General features: G+C 45.1%; 1 protein-coding gene across 2 annotated transcripts in view; it reads right to left on the reverse strand.

The window, feature by feature from the left end:
- ZBTB40 (zinc finger and BTB domain containing 40) overlaps positions 1-20,426 on the reverse strand; it is an 88,641-nt gene that overhangs the window by 4,310 nt on the left and 63,905 nt on the right. For both annotated transcript variants that reach the window (XM_067015352.1, XM_067015362.1), the window contains exons 8-18: positions 18,751-18,943; positions 16,870-17,006; positions 16,261-16,462; positions 15,766-15,899; positions 13,982-14,150; positions 13,228-13,695; positions 12,285-12,491; positions 6,096-6,260; positions 3,281-3,495; positions 1,892-2,054; positions 1,101-1,187 (exon numbers count right to left, since the gene is read on the reverse strand). In XM_067015352.1, the coding sequence (XP_066871453.1) occupies positions 1,101-1,187; positions 1,892-2,054; positions 3,281-3,495; positions 6,096-6,260; positions 12,285-12,491; positions 13,228-13,695; positions 13,982-14,150; positions 15,766-15,899; positions 16,261-16,462; positions 16,870-17,006; positions 18,751-18,943 (2,140 nt within the window). The remainder of the gene's footprint in view (positions 1-1,100; positions 1,188-1,891; positions 2,055-3,280; positions 3,496-6,095; positions 6,261-12,284; positions 12,492-13,227; positions 13,696-13,981; positions 14,151-15,765; positions 15,900-16,260; positions 16,463-16,869; positions 17,007-18,750; positions 18,944-20,426) is intronic.

Consider the following 20,426-nt stretch of genomic DNA (forward strand, 5'->3'; position numbering starts at 1 on the left):
GAGCTTGTACAATTTGGGGAGCCCTCTTAGGAAAACTGATACAAAATTACACATACAGGATTGGGGCAGATCTTGGGAAGGGTCCCGCCAAGTGAAAGGCTCCAAGGCACAGCTTCATTAGCATCAGATTCAGGCTAAATCTGCCTCTGCCAAAGCCCGTTATTCATTCAACTGTAATGATGCTGACAATGTTTATTTCGTCAGTTCTGAGAAGCACGTTTTAACATCTCTGAAATGGGATCAGTGGCATCTTACTACTGCTACAGGCCATGGAGGTTGGGTGTAATCGTCAACAAGTGCACTTGCACGAACATCTAAAGGGGCAGCATCAAGACTTGCAGAATGCATGTCCACAGTCTGAAAGAAAAGCCCTGAGACAGGAGCAGTGAATGTTTTAAACTCACAGGAAACAAATGGTTTAGGAGCGGGGAGGTAAGGGTTGGATGTTCAGTTACATTCCCAAAGCAGGAATCAGAAGACAAGTTTTGCTAATGCTCGGGAGACCAAAACCCCCTTACCGTGCACTCCATCAGCAATGCTCTTGATGGTGGAGGGCAACACCATGTGGAATAACACTCACGCCAACAAGCTGAACTGTGAGCTACTCTGGGAAGCTGAATTCTTACGTGAGTCAACTTTTTTCTTACATTCCCCTTTTCTAAGTGTGCATACAAGAGTGCATAAAATCTACATCAAATTAAGTTCAAAGCAGCACTGAGGATAACCTGCAAACTCTAAGTGATAAGAAAGCATAGTTTAACTGGCAGCAGTTTTTCTTTCCTAACGGTTCATTAAAAATGGTGCCTCTTATATAACGGGCATTTTAGATTTGAGAAGATACAGCAGGAACAGTGATAATCACGGGTAACGCTTACGAGATGCTCACTGGTGCCGGGCCTTAAGTGTCTTCTGTGTACTAACATATTCAATTCTCACGGTTACCCTATGGAGTAGGTACTGCAATCGTCCCTGTGTTGTAGATGAAGAACCTGAGGCACAAGTCAGTTGTTACTCAGCCTGGCTTGCACGGCTGTAGCTGGTGGAGATGAGACCCATCCCTGGGCAGTGTAGCTCAGGAGCATCTTGGAAGGGGCACTGACCTGAATGCTGGCACTTGATGTGAACCTGCAGCAAAGCTGGCGTGGGGAAGAGCTCCTTGCACTGGTCACATTCATGGAACTTCATATCTGCGAAGCACACGAGGAAAGAAGTGGTGGGAAAGAACAAAAGGAAGATTCTCTGAGCCTGGGGAGTAACAGGGCTGGGGGCGGGGTGATGGCTCGCACTTAGCGAGCATCTACGAAGTGCCAGGAACCTGATACCTATGCTGCATTAGTGCAATCTGTGGTAAAGAGCGCCAGATCTGGATCCAAGTGCCCGGATGCAAAGAGGGTTGTTGTGAGAATTAAAGGAGAAAACACACATGGGTGCTGAGCACAGTGCCATGCACTCAGGAGACACTTCGTAACTGCGAGCTGTTGTGATTATCCCCCAATTTATCTGTAACACAGGTATGAATAACTGACTTTCTAAAGAAAAGGAAACAGGTTCAGAAAGAGAAGTCACTTGCCAAGGTCACACAGCTAGAGTTAGGATTCCCACCCTGGCCTGTGTGCCACCCTTCCCACGTGCCACGACCAGTCACCACCGAGGCTGGCAGGAGTCACACTGCTCCAGGTCTCCAGTTGCAAGAACTACTGCTACTCAAGCTAGTGTTACTGATGGACTGACGTGGCTCCTGCCGGTGTGCTGGGGAGGAAGAGGGTGTCACTGCAGCACACCACACTCTAGCACTAGAAGTCGGGATTTAGGGCCGGAACCCAGGATGCTATGTCACCAAGCCCCTTCCACTCCTCAGCCCCCACTCCCAGTCCAGGGCACCCCAATTCACCTGCATGCTCTGCTTTGATGTGCTTCTTGTGTTCAATGGTGTTGGGAAAGGTTTTGTCACAGGAGCTGCACTGGAGTGACGAGAACTTGGAAGATCGATGGTTCTGAGCAGCAAACACGTCAGGGTGGTGGGTCCGATTGTGGTACCACAAACCAGACAATTGCTAAAAGGAATGTGGTAAATGTTAGGTCTTGGATGTTCTAGCAAGCTGGAGAGTTCACAAAGCCTCATGAGAGAAAAGCGCTCCCAGGGAAGCTTATGGACCTGGAGCCACACTCTTACCCACCACAGTGAGTGCTGACATGCGAGGGGACGCTGGTGCTCATGGGAACAAGGCACCTGTGTATTTACTGAGGCCACCACAGGGCAGGGCCGGGGCCTTCAGAAACCCATCCCTCACAAGCTTAGGAGGGAGGTGTTAGGCTCTTTCCAGTGATGTGGAAGCTGAGGCACAGAGGGGTGAAGTGACTTGCCCAAGGTCACATGATTAGTAAACAGGAAGACCAGGATTCACACCCTGGCCTTCTGAATGGAGAATCTGTGCTTCACCACCGAGCTGTCTTGCTGCCTGTCAGAGGCCCAGGGCGCAGCAGGGAAACCTGCTGGAGAGGGGCAGGTGCTGTCCCTACTCCATAAACCAGTGCCCCCTTCTTCCCGGGTTCCAGAGCAGCGCTGCGACACTCTCCGTACAATTGCATGGTTTCCTAGAGACCAAGCCCAGGTTTTACCCAGCTCTGTAACCCTAACGTCACAGCACAAGGCTTGGAACAAAGTTAGCTCTCAATTTCTGTTGAGCTGAAATTAGCTGCTGGGTTTCTCTCTCTGTACCCAAATGCTACAGATGCCAGCAAGGGCCATTCTTTTCTCTGTGGTCTTAGAGTTTCTCAAAGAAGTGGTTTCTTTTCAGATCTGTATGGGGTTTCCCTTCAATTACACAGCAGACTCTAAAGTAAAAAAGCAGAGCTCTTCCCCAGGAGTTAAAAAAAAACCCCCACAAAACACCAATAATTGTGCTAAACAAGGTAACTCCAGGTAGTGTTACACACCCCAGTGTCATTCTCACATCCCTCAACACATGAGATCAATAGGTTCTAAAGAATGTAAATACCCAGGGAAAATGCAGGATTCAGTTCAGGACAAGGCTGAAATCTAAGAGAAGAAGTGCAAGAACTCTTGGCTCCAATTAAAGCTCCCCCACTGACCCCACTCTGACCAGGTCACCACCGAGGATCTGAATAACCTATCAGCTGCATTCTTCATGAGAACCAGCCAAATGGTCATATCCTGGAGACAAGTGGTGTTCTGCAAGCCACAAACGCAGGGACCAAGGGAGGCCAAAGGGAGAGTGGATAAGGGCCCGGGAAAGGTGCCTGCAGAAGCTGAGCTCACCTGGTAGGCCTTGTTGCAGATCCCACAGCTGAAGGGCTTCCCTCCGACGTGGGTCACCATGTGCCGCTCCAGCATCGAAGGGGCGCTGAAGATCTTCCCACACGTGGGGCAGGGGTGGTACTCCTTGGAGTGCACCTCGTGGATGTGCTTTCGGTGATCCTGCAGAGTGGGGAAGCTCATCCTGCATTTCTTGCAGTCATACGGATCTTCTATGTCTGGTTCCATGAGGGGAGGGAGGGGGACACCACAGGCAACAATCAGTGACAAGTGGTTTTCTGTGTGCAGCTCCAGAAGCAAGACTGTTTAGAGGTCATGCAGGGTGACAGACTCGAAGGACCAGAAATCACTGCATCCATCACCTAACTACCTCCTACCTTCATCCTGGGAGGTGGGGTTCCCCTGAGGCTTCTGGATTAACCACCTCTGAGCATTAGTTTACCTCAGTTCCTCATCTTACATCTTACAAGTTAAATTCCAGCTTATTACTTTCCAGGGAGTATCACCTTTGCTCTTCCCCTGCCTGCAGTGGGTGTTTTGGGGTTTTCTAATTCTCTATAGAGATTTCCCACATACTCCCCAAAGCATCACTATTTCCTTTTTTGTCAGTAGTACAATGCAGAGGATGAATGCTTCCTTGATCCCCACTTTAGATTCAACAACAAAAGCATTTTCATAAGTAATGTTTATTAAGTGCTCTATGACATGCATGTTTTAAGTGCCTACATATATTAAATCACTTAAAATTTCCAATAACCCTATGTGTAGGTTCTACTACCAGTCCTATTTTATAGATTAGGAAAATCACGGTTTAGAGAGTGCCCAATGGCACAAGTATGATATTGGTGAGCTGGGTGTCAATCTCAGCTTTCACTCCCAAGGCCATGCTCTGAGCTGCATGCTGAATTGGACAAGGCAACTCCTCAGTGGGACCTCAAAAATAAGAACTAGCACTGAGGAAGAATACATTTGCCATCCCTGTGGCAGGAAACTTCAGACTTTTTCTGAAAGTAACAGAAAGTTAAATGTTTGAATAATAAAATCCTTTGCCCACAGAAAGGCCCAGCCCATCAGCCAATCTTATGTGTGCGCTGATCCAGGTTAATTCAGGGATTCTGACACGCAGCAGCGCTCGGCATCATTAACTAGTATCCCTGTGGACGTGAGCTCTGGAGATCTCGGTTTCACACTACCTTTTAAGATACTCTGAAGGAATTCTCTGTAAGCAATGATGTGATCCTATGAAACAGGCAGGGAACAGTCAATGAGAGAGGGGCCTGGATGCTGGGCCTGTGTTGGGTGATCCGCTCCAAGTCATGGCAAAGTGTTTCGGGTCTTCTCTATTCTGAAAATTGATAATGCCTTCCCCTTTCCTGACTTCATGTGATGTTACTGGGAAAAGGAGACTCAAGTGGAATGTCATTTAAAGAGACTGAGAGGACTTCAAAGTTGTGGCATTGGATCCAAGCCAAATCCCACTCACCTGGAAGTCTACTGCAAATGGATTTGCTGGACAACCTTGTAAACCCCTTGGGGGGAGTGGGGGGCAGCACTTTATGTTTTCCTGTATTGCCCAGTGCCCAGCCACATGCTGGGCACATACTAGCTCTGGCCAAGTGCCTTGCTGGCTGGCTGACAACAGGCTTGAATGTGTTGACAGGAAGCACACGTTTGTGAGATACTGTATTTGCCAACAGCTAGAAACTGGTGCGTGGGGAACAGAGGTAGGGAGGGGAAAAGGGAAGAAGGGTATGCAAGGTGCATGGCATGAAAAAAAAGGGCAGGCTCTTATGGTGGCAGATGGCACTGGAGAAGGCTGCTCTTGTCACCAATACTCTGGCATTTATTGAGCATTTTCTATGTGGCAGGCATGGAGTTTCATGCTTTACGTGTGATATCTCTTTTATTCTCACAACAGCCCAATGTGGTAGTATTACTATTTTCTCTATCTTACAGAAGGGGCATAAGAGGCTTAAAAAGGTAAAGAAATTTATCTAAGGCCTCAAAGAAGTAAATGGCAGAGTAGTCAAGATTCAAGCCCAGGCCCATGTGATTTCAAAGCCCAAGCTCTTAGCCACCCTGCTGGGCTGTGCTGATCATACGACTGCTACAACAAGAGCAGCTGAAGATGATGTGACGTGACCAGCGGACGCCTCCTTGGCGATTTCCTGATGATGTGATGAGGAATCACAAAATCTCCTCTTCCTCCCCTGTGTGTGTTGAATGGAAGTGTGTTTTCGTCTGTATCAGTTCTAGTAGAAGGGGACAAAGATGGCGGCAGACCCTACCAACTGGGTGAATACCAGGCATTTGGAAGAGAATGCTGGGTAGAAGGCTTTTAAGGGAGCATGACTAGGGACCACTCACAGTGGTACACATTAACTCAGAAAGTGTCCGGGCTGCTCCTATGGGGAAAGGCAGGTTATGACCTTAAGATGAGAGTGGGAGAGGTGGGGTGGGAGTAGGAAAAAGAAGCTCAGCGGACAAATGGAAACATTCTGGTGCTCTGCGAGCCTGTCTGTTATAGAGGCTCTTTCCTTCAAACATAATGGGCCTCTGTCAGCCAAAAAGAGACAGGTGGGCTAAAACGGAAGATAAGGAAACAGCCTGGACAGAGAATCACACAATGACATGTTAAAATGGGATTCTTCTTGAAATAGGAATGAGGGACTCTGGCTTTTGCAGGAGAATAGGAGAGGGGAAGGCACTGAACGGGGCCCAGCTCTGGTGGAGTGATGACTTCTGTTATGACTGCTGCGTGCCTTCCCAGCGCCAGGCCTGGTGCTGAGTGCCTAATATCCACAATCTCAGTACGTACTGTGAAAGGTGTGCAGGTGGATGGAGAGGCCATTGGCTTGCCGGAAGCCCTTGCCACAATCTCTGCAGACATATGGCTTGTCCCCGGTGTGGGTCCTCACGTGGCGGGACAGCTCAATGGACTGGGCAAACACAGCATCACAGTACTGGCACGCATACATTTTCCCTGGAAATATACATGAGTTTATTAGAGGCAGCACTAAACATTTAGGGCATTCATAAAAACAAAATCACATTCTAAGGCACACAGCAGGGAAATATAATATGGGAGATGACAGTAAAACACGAGGCAACTTATAATACACTGGGTGAGAGGTCTGAGCCATTCTATCAGATGGTACCTCACAAACACAGTTGATCACACATAGAGAGTATCAGTGTCTCCCTACCCTGAGGGATAAGGACAGAGTTCTCATCACACAAGACTAGCCATCTGTTAATCTGGCCACTACAAGTATGTAAGGGCTCATTCCATTCCCAGGAAAAAGATATATCCCTTGAGCCCAGAAATACGTGAGTCTGGATCCCTTGAAAAACATACAGGGCAGAAATGCAACTGCACATAAAAATGACAGACATGGATTCAGAAAAGAATGAAAGCTTTCTGCCAGTGACTTGCTATAAAGATTCTCTTGGCTTCTCTATTTTCTCACGCACTAATGAAAACACAATGACCAGACTGCCAGAGAGTATTAGAAAATACTGGTAAAGAGCAAGTCTGGAAAATCGGCATTTGTAAAAAAATGCTAGACCAAATGTACCTTCAATCTCCCTTATGGGTCAATAGAGAAATGGGAAAATCAATAAGGTGAGGGTCCAGACAGCCCAGATCCTAGGGCCGACCTCAACTAGGGCAATCCACTTCATTTTCATTTTTTATATGTTACACTTTGGAATAAGATTTTGTTAAGTAAAAAAGGGTATCTTCCCATTTCCTCTAAGATCAGAACAAGACAAGGGTGCCCACTCTCACCACTATTATTCAACATACTTTTGAAAGTTTTAGCCACGGCAATCAGAGAAGAAAAAGAAATAAGGAATCCAAATTGGAAAAGAAGTAAAACTGTCACTGTTTGCAGATGACATGATACGATACATAGAGAATCCTAAAGATGCTACCAGAAAACTACTAGAGCTAATCAATGAACTTGCTAAAGTAGCAGGATACAACAATTAATGCACAGAAATCTCTTGCATTCCTATACACTAACAATGAAAAATCTGAAAGAGAAATTAAGGAAATAATCCCATTTACCATTGCAACAAAGAGAATAAAATGCCTAGGAATACACCTACTAAGGAGACAAAAGATCTGTATTCAGAATACTATAAGACACTGATGAAAGAAATCAAAGATGATACAAAGAGATGGAGAGATATACCATGTTCTTGGATTAGAAGAATCAACATTGTGAAAATGACTATACTACCCAAAGCAATCTACAGATTCAGTGCAATCCCTATCAAACTACCAATGGCATTTTTCACAGAACTAGAACAAAAAATTTTACAATTTGTATGGAAACACAAAAGACCCCGAATAGCCAAAGCAACCTTGAGAAAGAAAAACGGAGCTGGAGGAATCAGGCTCCCTGACTTCAGATTATACTACAAAGCTACAGTAATCAAGACAGTATGGTACTGGCACAAAAACAAGAAATACAGATCAATGGAACAGGACAGAAAGCCCAGAGATAAACCCATGCACATATGGTCACCTTATCTTTGATAAAGGAGGCAAGAATATACAAAGGAGAAAAGACAGCCTCTTCAATAAGTGGTGCTGGGAAAACCGGACAGCAACATGTTAAAGGATAAAATTAGAACACTTCCTAACACCATACACAAAAATAAACTCAAAATGGATTAAAGACCTAAATGTAAGGCCAGACACTATAAAACTCTTAGAGGAAAACAAAGGCCAAACACTCTATGATATAAATCACAGCAAGATCCTTTTTGACCCACCTTCTAGAGTAATGGAAATAAAAACAAAAATAAACAAATGGGACCTAATGAAACTTAAAAGCTTTTGCAAAGCAAAGGAAACAACAAACAAGATGAAAAGACAACCCTCAGAATGGGAGAAAATATTTGCAAATGAAGCAACTGACAAAGGATTAATCTTCCAAATACACAAGCAGCTCATGCAGCTCGGTATCAAAAAAACAAACAACCCAAACCAAAAACAGGCAGAAAACCTAAAGAGACATTTCTCCAAAGAAGATATACAGAATGCCAGCAAATACATGAAAGGATGCTTAACATCACTAATCATTAAAGAAATACAAATCAAAACCGCAAGGAGGTATCACTTCCCACCAGTCAGACTGGCCCTCATCAAAACATCTACAAAGAATAAATGCTGGAGAGGGTGTGGAGAAAAGAAAACCCTCTTGCACTGTTGGTGGGAATGTAAATTGATACAGCCACTATGGAGAACAGTATGGAGGTTCCTTCAAAAACTAAAAACAGGGTCTTCCCTGGTGGCGCAGTGGTTGGGAGTCCACCTGCCGATGCAGGGGACACGGGTTCGTGCCCCAGTCTGGGAAGATCCCACATGCTGCGGAGCGGCTGAGCCCGTGAGCCATGGCCGCTGAGCCTGCGCGTCCAGAGCCTGTGCTCCGCAACGGGAGAGGCCACAACGGTGAGAGGCCCGTGTACCGCAAAAAAACAAAACAAACAAACAAAAAAACTATAAACAGAACTACCATATGACCCAGCAATCCCACTATTGGCATATACCCTGAGAAAACCATAGTTCAAATAGAGTCATGTCCCACAATGTTCACTGCAGCACTAATTACAATAGCCAGGACATGGAAGCAGCCTAAATGTCCACCAACAGACGAATGGATAAAGAAGATGTGGCACATATATACAATGGAATATTACTGAGCCACAAAAAGAAACAAAATTGAGTTATTTGTAGTGAGGTGGATAGATCTAGAGTCTGTCATACAGAGTGAAGTCAGTCAGAAGGAGAAAACAAATACCATATGGTAACATATATATATGGAATCTAAAAAAAAATGGTTCTGATGAACCTAGGGGCAGGACAGGAATAAAGACACAGAGGTAGAGAATGGACTTGAGGACACCAGGGGGCAGGGAGAGGAAGCTGGGACGAAGTGAGAGAGTGGCATGGACACATATACACTACCAAATGTAAAATAGATAGCTAGTGGGAAGCAGCCGCATAGCACAGGGAGATCAGCTCTGTGCTCTGTGACCACCTAGAGGGGTGGGAAAGGGAGGGTGGGAGGGAGGGAGACACAAGAGGGAGGGGATATGGGGATGTATATATATACATATAGCTGATTCGCGTTGTTATACAGCAGAAACTAACACAATACTGTAAAGCAATTATACTCTAATCAAGATGTAAAAAATAAATAAATAAAGTAGCAGTACAGCAGGGGGGAAAAAAGAAAAAAGAAAAAAAGGGTTTCTTGAGTCAAGAGTTGAAATTATTGAGAAGCCCAGGACTCAGCCTTTGGCATTCTTCTCTGTCTCCACTTTCTAGATGATCTTATCTCAGAGCCTTACATTCCACCTGTACGTTGCTAGCTCCCACATTCTCTCTAGCTCCCACATTTATATCTCTATCTCCCAGCTGTCCCTAGAACTTCAGACTTATATCCACTGCCTATCAGCGTAGCTGTCCAGCTGGAGGTCCAAGAGTAGCTCAAATTTACCACCATGCCAAAACAGAGTTCCTGAGTCCACTGCCACCACCCCCGCAACCCACCCACCTATACATACACACACACTCCAGTTTCCCATTTCAGTAAATGGCAGCATCATTCACCTGGCTGCTCATGCCAAAACCCCCAAAGCCACCCTTAATTCCTCTCTTTCCCTCATATGCCACATCTAATCCATTATCAATCCTGGCACTTCCACTTTCAACAACATATCCCCAAACTTGAACATTTTTTTACAATCCCTCCAACACAGCTTTGTAAGACCCATTCTGGATTTTTAACCTCCAAAGTGGTGAGACAATCCATTTGCATTGTTTTAAGCCACTGTTCCTGGTAATTTTTTACAGCAGCAATAGAAATGAACACACCTCACATAAAAACCAAAGTCCTTACCTTGGCTTAGATCCTATAAGATCTGGCCTTTTGGTTTCTTTTTTTAAAATAAATTTATTTATTTATATTTATTTATTTTGGGGTCTTTGTTGCTAAGCGCGGGCTTCCTCTAGTTGCAGCGAGTGGGGGCTACTCTTCACTGTGGTGCACGGGCTTCTCATTGCGGTGGCGTCTCTTGTTGCAGAGCATGGGCTCTAGGCACGTGGGCTTCAGTAGTTGTGGCATGTGGGCTCAGTAGTTGTGACTTGCGGGCTCTAGAGAGCAACCTCAGTAGTTGTGGCGCACAGGCTTAGTTGCCCCGCGGCGTGTGGAATCTTCCCGATCAGGGCTCGAACCCGTATCGCCTGCATTGGCAGGCGGATTCTTAACCACTGCGCCACCAGGGAAGTCCCAAGATCTGCCCCCTCTCTGACCTTATCTCTCAACACTTTTCCCTCATTTACTGTGCTTTAGCCCCTTCTAGTTTTCTTCGGCCCCTCAAACAGGTAAGTCTCATTCGTTCCCACCTGGAGAGGGGGTGCCCTGCACTCATGATGTTCTTCTCCTAGATCTTCCACTGCTTCTGTCTCTCACTGCATTCAGGTTTCTATTCAAATCTTCTCTGCTCTCTCTGATAATACAAATATTAATAAACAGTTCCCAATCCCCACCCCTGCTGCTTATTCTGCTTTATTTTTCCTCATTGCAATGACTACTATCTCAATTTATATTACACATTTATATATGGTCTGTTTTACCCACTGGAATGTTAGCTCCACAGGCTTGTGTATAGTTACACTATCCCTAGTGCCTGGAATAATGCTCAAGAAATTCATTCACTCAGTGATTGTTTATTGAGGACCTCCTATTGCTATATTCTAAGCTCCACAGATACAGCAGAGGGAAGGAAAAGAAAAGACTAAGAGCTTTACCCTCATGGAGGCTGTATTCTAACAGGGGGAGACTAACTATAAACAAAATTAATTAACACGTAGATGACAGAGCCTATGGTAAGTGAGAGGGAGAAAAATAATGCAGGGGAACTGGGGCTGGGGCACTGAGATTTTACACAGGGTGGTCAGGAGAGGCCTAGCGGAGAACGTGAGGTGTGTGTAAAGACTTGAAGGTGGTGAGGAAGTGAAGCCTGGAGGTGTCTGAAGGGAAAGCATTCCAAGCAGAGGAACAGCAGGAACACATGTCCCGCAGCAGGTGCCCTGCAGGTCAGAGGCCTTGCAAGGAGGCTGCAATGGGTAGAACAGGGCAAGTGAGGGGGAGAGCAGTAAGAGATAAGGTTGGAGAGGTATCGGGGACTTGATAATGTGGGGCCTAGCAGGCTACCCTTCAGATTTTACTGAATGAGGTGAAAAGCTTTTGCAGGGTTTTGAGCAGAGAAGTGACCTAACGTGGTTTAGCTTTAGAAGGATCACTTGGGCCTGTGTACTGAGAACACTGTCCACAGAAAGGGTGAGAGGAGGAGACCAGTTAGGAGGCTACAACAGCAATCCAGGCGAGATGATGGTGGCATTTGTACTCACACATAAATGCTCCAAACGATGTACAGAATCCTCCGAGAAGCCTTCCCAGACAACACACCGCCCCCCCCCCAACTGGACTAGAAACCCCACTTCACTCTTCCGTATCTCCCTGTAATGGTATTATTCCACATCACCCCTCTGATGGATCACACTGACCCTGCACAGTAACTGTCTCTATACTAGAGACACGCTGGACCGTCAGCTCTGTGACCCCAGGTATGCCAGGTAAGTCACTTAGTGTCCGCCATTGCCCGATCCACAGCAGGTGCTCAACCAAGGGTTTTCTCATGCTTGAACTCCACCTCAAAGCCCAAAGAATTCCTGGCTTTATGTAAATTCTATAACTAGAAAGTCATAATATTATGTTAGCTAGCCTCTCTTCAGAAACTCTTACCAAAAGCATTTTACATGTCTGTGCACATACGTAATCCCAGCAACTGTGCACCTAGAGAGTCCACGTCTGTTTCTGGTTTTGGTCTCTCTGAGATATATATCACGCCTAACCCCAAATGGGTTTTTAGGCAGCTCACAGTGTTGAAGTCTGCAGGAAAAGTGAAGAAGTTCTCCACGCCTTACCTTCTGAGTGCTTCTTCTTGGTGTGGTAGGCCAGGGCAGAGGCCTGGGTGAAGGTCATGAGGCAGTGCTTGCACATGAACGGACGGTCCCCAGTGTGAAGGCGAAGGTGGTTCTTCAGGGTGGAATTGGCCGCAAACTTGGCCCCACACTCTTCACAGGAGAACGGCTTCTCGTCAAAATGCTCAGTCAGTTTGTGGTACTGCATGCCTAGGGAAGCCATGCCAGGGGCCAGAGATGCTAGTGATCAATGTTATGAATTCAGCAGCAGGATACCGCCGAGCACTGTCTCAGGCCAGCCCTCGAGAGGAAGCACAGCGTGAGCCACAGGACGCCAGGCCACGCTGCTCATCAGCCCACCACCCAGCGCTCCAAGCCACCTTGTCCCTTCCTGGCTGGGTCAGGCATCAAGTGTTCCGGGTTTATCTTGTCTATCTCCTCTCTCTCTCTTAAATAGCACCCAGTCACCCAGAAAGAGTGAAACAAAACTAACTTTTCTGTTTTGTTAGGTTTGGGGCAAGGGAAAACAATTCAAATTCTACATCCCCTGGTTTCTAGGACTCTTGTTTACTATCAAGAAACAAGTGATACATGGAATCCTAAGAGTCAGGTGTGAAATACCTGGTTATTATTATGAATAATAATAGCCACAATTTACTGAGTACTAACTCTATTGAAGGCACTGTACTAGGGGTTCAGCTGTATTATCTTAAATCTTCATAGCAATTCAAAAACATAGGTGGTATCAGGGTACCTATTTAACAGGGGGAAATTAAAGCTCAGGGAGCTGATTCCAAAGCTCATGCTCTTCTCAAAACATTACCCTGCCTCCGCTCTATTTTCTAAGCCTTTCCACAGCCCTTATTGTATACTGGAGGCAAGGCCTGGAATCCAAACTACGATATCTGAATTATCAGCCTCTATTACTTCGCCTTCTTGAATGTACCTGAGGCATGAGCAAATTCTCTTCCACAGAGGTCACACGTCACTGGAAGCCTCTTCTTCTTCTTCTTGGGGACGTCAGGCTCTCCACCTGTACCATGGGCCTCCAGCTGATGTTTCTCCAGCTCTTTCTTAGAGTCCTTGGTCTCGTTGCACTCCTTACACTGCACCTGTTTGCTCTTGGCCACCCGACAGCGCTTCATGTGCACCTTGAGGCGGCAGTAGAAATGGAAGCTCTTGTCGCAGGCCTTACAGACGAAGCTCTTCTTGGCAGAGTCTGGGGAGGCAGAAGTATCTTTCTCTTGTTGTTCTGGCAAGGAACCAGCCTCTCCTTGACCGTTCTGTTTCCCAGGCTGGCAGTTTTCTTCAGTTGGCTCAGCTGCCTTTTCATCTGCTTTGTCCTTGGCTTCAAGGTGAAATTTCTTACTCACCATCCACCTTTCCTTCTCTCCCTTTTCCTGAGTAAGGAAACCTGCACAGGAGAGAGATCTCATGGCTCTGGGAATTTCCTATGTTTCTACTTTGCTTTCTAACTTTCCTTCTTAGGGGAGAATGGAGACTATTTGGGACTGTCATCTTTACTCTCTGATAAACACAGATAGCATCATTTTACATCTATGTCTATGACTTTTCTAAGTATTTGAGAGCATATAAAATAAAGCAGCGATGGGTGAACTCTTAAATGAACTGCTGCCTCTTCTCTCCAATAAGTAAACAACCTGGGGGCCTAACAGGACCCCACCCACCCTGTTTCTTACCGGCATACGCCAACTCCTGCATGACAGGTTGCAGGCCTGGGAAGGATCTGTGGATGCTGCACAGGAGCTGACATATTTCAATGGCCGAGATGGATTTTTCCATGGCTCTGCTCAGCAATGCTCTCAGGGAAGCTTCAGGGCTGGCTGTCTCAGAGGAAATGCTCAGAATCTAAATGAATACCGTGAGACAAAGGTTTGCGGTTAATATCAGCAGATTTTCTCCATGGTTTTCAACTTAGAAAACAAAGCTAATTTCAGGGAGGTATTGCTCCATCTGTAACAAGTATACATTTCATGCCATAAACATAGTGGAGAGCCCTCTTTCTCCAAGAACAGGGAAATTAATAAAATTTTAACAAGGAGGCACATATGAAGACAAACGTGCAAATATAAAGGTGCAAGCAAGGAACCATTGAGGATTTTCTGTGAGAAGTATCTTCTCAGAAACCAGAAGCCTCCCAAAGAACTTTTCTAGAGCTTAGTATTCTATGCTTGGAAAGCTATAGGACTTGGTTGTTGTCATTTCTGTCTTGATGATCAAGGTAATTTTTCATAATATATAACTGCTTCAATGTTGGGAAGTAATTCTGCATGATCAGTGGCTTCACGTTTTTAGATACTTAGATGTACCCTTTTAAACATCATTTTCTTTCATAAAGAAACTCAGGTTTTTAAAGAAGGTTCAAATAGGAGCTTTAAAGAGGCCAAGAATATTAATTCAAAGCCATCCTCTCAGAATGTTAGAGCTATCAGCAGAAAAGAGTCAGTACACTGAGAAAATAAAGCTAAACCATCCATAGATGGCCAAATGGAGTTTTCATTTTGGAAGATATTTTATTTCTGCTCTTTTCAAGTCTATCTAAATAAACCTGATGTCCCTGGAGGCAGGCTTGAGACTAATTAGTGAGGCTAAAACTGATCTACGGCAGAAGCCCCATCTCTGCAGTGCGAGGCATGCGGGAGAGAGTCTAGCAGAGGAATCTCTCCTCTGAAGCCCCACAGAAATGTGTGCCATCTTCTGCCCATCTGAGAGTCAGACCAAGGTGGGGCTGTCACCCGTGTGGACAGAGTTACGACAGCCTTTCTACACACCATCCATGCCTACTTGGATCAAAAAGCACGACAGGTGAATCTGTAGTTTAATTTCATGTTCCTTTATAATTCTTTCCCACTCAAGACGCACATGATCCTGGGATGAACATCCGTGAATTCCCCCTGCAATCCCCACCTGGTTTTTCTGGGATGCTGGCCACACTGTGAGAAGCCTTACAGAAAATGAGTTGGCACTATTTGTTATTCCATATGGGCAAAAGCTTTGTTCTTTCTATGTTTATTTTGGCTCTTTCTAGAAGCCAGAATAGAGCATGTAATAAGACCAATTTTATTTTTCTTCCTCTGCAAAAAGTTGCTTCTTAGGACATGTGAGAGACAGTATCATGGTTCCCTTTGAGTTTTCCTAGATTTAAACAAATGGAATAAATCTGGGTTTGAGTCACTTGAACCTGAGTTCCAGTCCTGGCTGCTTCTCTGACTAGCTGGTACATCCTAGATACATCACTGACCCCTCCGAGCACGAGCTCCCTTATCTGTAAACTGCGGGTGGCATCACCTGTCACCCCGAGTTGGGAGGATTGTAAGAGCAAAAGCATGACAAGTGTTGCTTGGCCTGAGCCTGCCCGCAGCAGGTGCTCCAAGGAGCTGGCTCCTCCCTTAAGAGTGAACACAGTCCTGGGCATCAATGCTGTAAAACCCCCCCAAACACTGTATTGTTATCCCCACCACACCTCTTTCACAGTCTCTGCCAGGCGCTCTTCCTCTGAGGCCAAGCACTTGAGTTCAGCCCTTTGCTGGATGGCCTCTAGGATCAACCTGTGATGCCTCAGGATGGTTTCGAAGGCAGCACTTTCTGGAGTCATCACTGAACAAAGAGGGATTGAAAACTCATTAGTAAAACTATGAGCACCATTTTTCCCTTTCATCTTTTCTCAACTCAGTTCTTCATAATGAGAATATACTTCATCTATCTCCCACCTGGAGTTGGGAGTGAAGAAGATGGCAAACATCACTGTAATCAGAGTATAATTAATATGAGCTTAGAAGAATTGCTGCACATTTTACTTTGAAAGGTTTACAAACTCCCACGTCCTTGAACAAAATTGCCAGTCCTTACTTCTACTGGTCAGGATGTGGAAGACTACCGTAAGAGAGCTCTGTTTTCTGCAAAGACTAACAATAATCTCTGGTGGGGGCAAAGCCAGCACAGAGGCCAGGCAACCTACCTGCCTGGAAGAAAGCGTCTGCGCCAGGCTCCCTCCGTATTTCCTCCGTGAGCAGGTTCAACGGGCAGGCCTTTGTCTCCTGAGCCACCAGCAGCAGTTGCCAAATGGCTGCTGCAGAGAGAGTCTGCTCTTCTAGAACTGCTGATATCAGAGAACTGAAACCACCTGAACCAGAGTCACGTTTCACAAGCTTCTCCATGACCTTCAAGATGCGGCACAAACATACACATAAGGGACTTTCTAGCCACTGGCCCAGCTGCAGAGCTGCAAGTCTGAGCACTGGGTCGTAGTGAACATATTTCTGGGGAGGAGTTTTTCAACATCCTTCACTTCTTTCAACCTGAGAGATGTTTATACACGAGAAGGTTCTTCATTCCTCCTTTTGAATGCTTTTCCTTATCACTGCAGAAATTACAACTGTCCTACTTGTTACTCTGCCTTAGAAATTGAATCACCTACTATCTCCTTCTCTGCTGACCCCTTAGCATTTCTCAACATGGCTGTGTGTGTGTATGTTTATATAAAATAGAAATGCATTAAAAAATATATATGTTAATCTCTTTTCCTTCTCTCTCAATTTTGCCCACCCTTCCTCCCTCTCTCTCTTACCTCTCTTTCTCCAGGGGCTAAACTCTTCACATGTGGGATCATTTTTTGTAACATCTGGTTGTCTGTGAAAATCTCTGAGAGGTTTTCATGATACCGCCTCAACAGTTCAATCCCATAATCATCAGGGCTTGCTTGGTCTGTAAGGATATTAGCAAAACAACAACAACAAAACCTCCCTAAGGCCTTTTCTACATGACATGAGGGGAGTTACAAATGCGGACAGAAGAACAGATCAGCACAGGAGCTCTGTCTCCTCTGGAGCACAAGTGCAGCTCGTGGCTTGGGGCCTCACACATGTGTGCTCACATCTCCTCTGGTCTACACTTAATCACTCAGTGTTGCAGGGTCACAAAACCACCAACACTTTGAAAGTTAGCGCCCAGTGGTAGAAGCTAGTGATTGCTCAACCAGGGGGTGATTAGAAGGCTGCAACTGTAAGAGGTGCAGATGTAGAGATTCAAGGGATGTTATCCACCAGGCCTGAGGTAAAGGATCCATGCGGCGATCCAAAGTACAGGCAGGCAGGAGTCAGGATGGTGGTAGAAAAGCTGATCCATTGTTCTTCTGTTTATATGCCCTCTGAGCCAATCTGTTAGTTACTCTCTTTTAAGAGGTTATATATTTGAAAGTAAAGAAAAATCAAAACTATCAGGCATTCCCCTTAGCTCTGTAGATATTTAAAAATTTATTTTCCTCTCTGGCCCAGTAACTCCACTTCTGGGAATCTAGCCTTAAGAAATGATCTGAAGGCAAAAAAAATCTGTGTACAAAGATATTTGCCACTGAGAAGCTCGTGATGATGATGATGAAGATAACAACTAATATTTCCTGAGTGCGTATTATGTGCTGAGCACTGTGCTCCACGTTTACATATATTATCTCACAGTAGCCACAAAAATGAAGGTGGAAGGTACCATTCTTACCACCATCTCACAGAGGAGAGAATGAGGTTCAGAAGGGTTAAGTCACTTACTCAGGGTCACAGAGCTACCAAAGAAGTCAGGATGCAAATCCCAGTAATCTTGATAGTCTTAACCATTATGTTACATGTGCCCCTAGACAAGGGCATGAGTAAGACAGCATAAGTATACTTATGATAGAAACTACATAGCCTTAAAAAAATAGAATTCTAGGGAGTGTTCTGAAATGTGGAGGAGAATGTTTATGTTATATTGATAAGTGGGGGAAATGGTAAAATATGGTAGAGTATCTCAACATTGTAAAAATAATGTGATAGATAAAATATGTCAATGTGTTAATACTGAAATAATCACGTGGTGGGATTTGAGGCTTTCTTCTTTATTTTTTAAACTGTTCAAGTTTGTATAAGTATATATTATTCTTATAAGCTAGTTAGAAAGTTCTCTCATTTCCCAAATAGCCTTCTTCTGAAAACCACTTCATTCTCAAACGTTCTGGGACGGGGCACGATTAGCTAGAGTTGGGTTGCTTTTCTGAGGGATAGTCCCAAACTGGCTGGACGCGAGGGGCGCTCAATCCGGGCACTGCCGGAACCGAACAGCGCCGCGGTGGGAGCGGGGCGTCAGGACCCAAGCTCCTGCTGCTCGCACGTGTGCGCGCTGTGAGTCCAACTGCTCCACAGACGTTCACAGGCGGCGCGTGACAGCCCCGGGAAAGCCACACTTTGAACCCTGAACCACGGGGACATCACGGGGGAGCTTAATGGAGAAGAAATTCTTAGATTTCCGATCCTAACTCCAGAGATAGCGAGAATCACTGATTTGTGACAGCTAGTTTCTCTTTCACAATGGCCTTTCTTAACATTGTCTTATCTCCCCAGCAAGGAGCCAAAAGGGTGTTTTAAGCTATAATTTTCTGTAGGAGTGGTTCCAGTCCAGAGAGTCAATAATTAACTAATACCTGTGGTGCTCGGCAAAGCAGCTAATTTCTGCAAATTCTCCAGCAGAAGGCCCAAGTTTGGGAACGTCATCTTCACAGCCTGAAGGAGTTTTACCAAACTCTCAGCGCTCAGGGTCTTCTCTTCAGCCATTCTGTGCAACAAATTTTCTATTGTCTCCTTGGGTGTTCCACCCTCACAGCAATTCAGAATCACCTGCAGTGGCAAGCAATCAACCCGACACCAGTTACTGGAAATTCTAAATGCATCTGACACCCCACTGGGAAGACCAGCAAGCCAGCATTACAAGCCACCCCGACTCCAGGTCCGCTTCTGCTTGTCTCTAGCGCTAGTTTTGTCACAGTCTCTTCCTTATTCTGTTTCAATAAAAATCCAAAACATTCTCCAAACAAACAGCTCCATGAAAATCTTTCTTTCTCAACTGCGGGTCTGTGCGTATTCTTTGCCACTGACAGTTTGCATTTTGTAAAAATATTCTTACGCTAGGCCTATATGATAGAGCAAGCAGCTTACATCTAAGCTTTAGATTGAGTTTGTTCAGATACTAAGATAGCAAAACTGACTGGCAATTAATAAATACAGTTACAGTGTTTTTTATCTTTAAAGTAAAGTACATGACAGTGGCAGAGGCTGCAAGTTCAGAGCAATTCTATTACTTTACTTCCTTTTACTTTATTTGCATTGCAATTTGAATACCCAGATATTTCATACATTTGTCTGTGGCCTCCAAAATAATAGACTTAAAGTGTACTTCAGGATCATTTTTCTAGCGGATTCCTCATTATCTATCCCTCTCGTCCCCAGTGGCCACATGCGCCAGCTCCAGTCATCATCCCACAGTTCTACCCATTTGTTCTTCCCTGGTATGCTAGAGGGTTTTCTGAGTCGAGAGGGCACAGGCCTCCAGCAAAAGGTTGAAAAATAAAACACCTGACAGTCATTTTAAAGATATTTTCCAATTACAATAGAACTAGCTCTTAATGGACTGCAACTAAATACGTATAACTCGGCTCTTGTGGATAATGCAGGGGATTATTTCAATACATGTAATCTACAGGTTCACAGTAACTGAATTTTGAACTTTCCTTTGGGAAAATGCCAGCTCTCAGGAGAAAGAGTCAAGCAGATGGTCATGGTAGCATGCCAGAGGACGCTATTATCAAATTACTTCTGTTTTAAAATAATAAATTTAGCTATAAAACCAAATTGGCTTTATATATGTAAAAGAAATATCTATATTACATATATGAAAGGCATGTCTATATTATAAATTAAGTTGTCACATACCTTGTCCGTACAGAATATAGTCATTCTCTTTGTTTAAGGTCTAATATATATTAGATTTCTACTAAATGAGCCATAATTTAAAATTTAAGGGCTTGTATCTAAAAACCATACTGATTTCTGTGCTATCTCTTAGCTTGTAAACAATAACCTGATACAAAATGAGGCAGCCAGATACTGTAAAGTGTGGGTATGAACTTTAAAGCCAGACAGGCCTAGTTTGAAACCCAGTTCTAAAATGTGTGGCCTCTGGGGCTTCCCTCGTGGCGCAGTGGTTGAGAGTCCGCCTGCCGATGCAGGGAACACGGGTTCGTGCCCCGGTCTGGGAAGATCCCACATGCCGCGGAGCGGCTGGGCCCGTGAGCCATGGCCGCTGGGCCTGCGCGTCCGGAGC

This window comes from Kogia breviceps, chromosome 1 (genome assembly GCF_026419965.1).
Source record: "Kogia breviceps isolate mKogBre1 chromosome 1, mKogBre1 haplotype 1, whole genome shotgun sequence".
NCBI classification, from domain to species: domain Eukaryota; kingdom Metazoa; phylum Chordata; class Mammalia; order Artiodactyla; family Physeteridae; genus Kogia; species Kogia breviceps.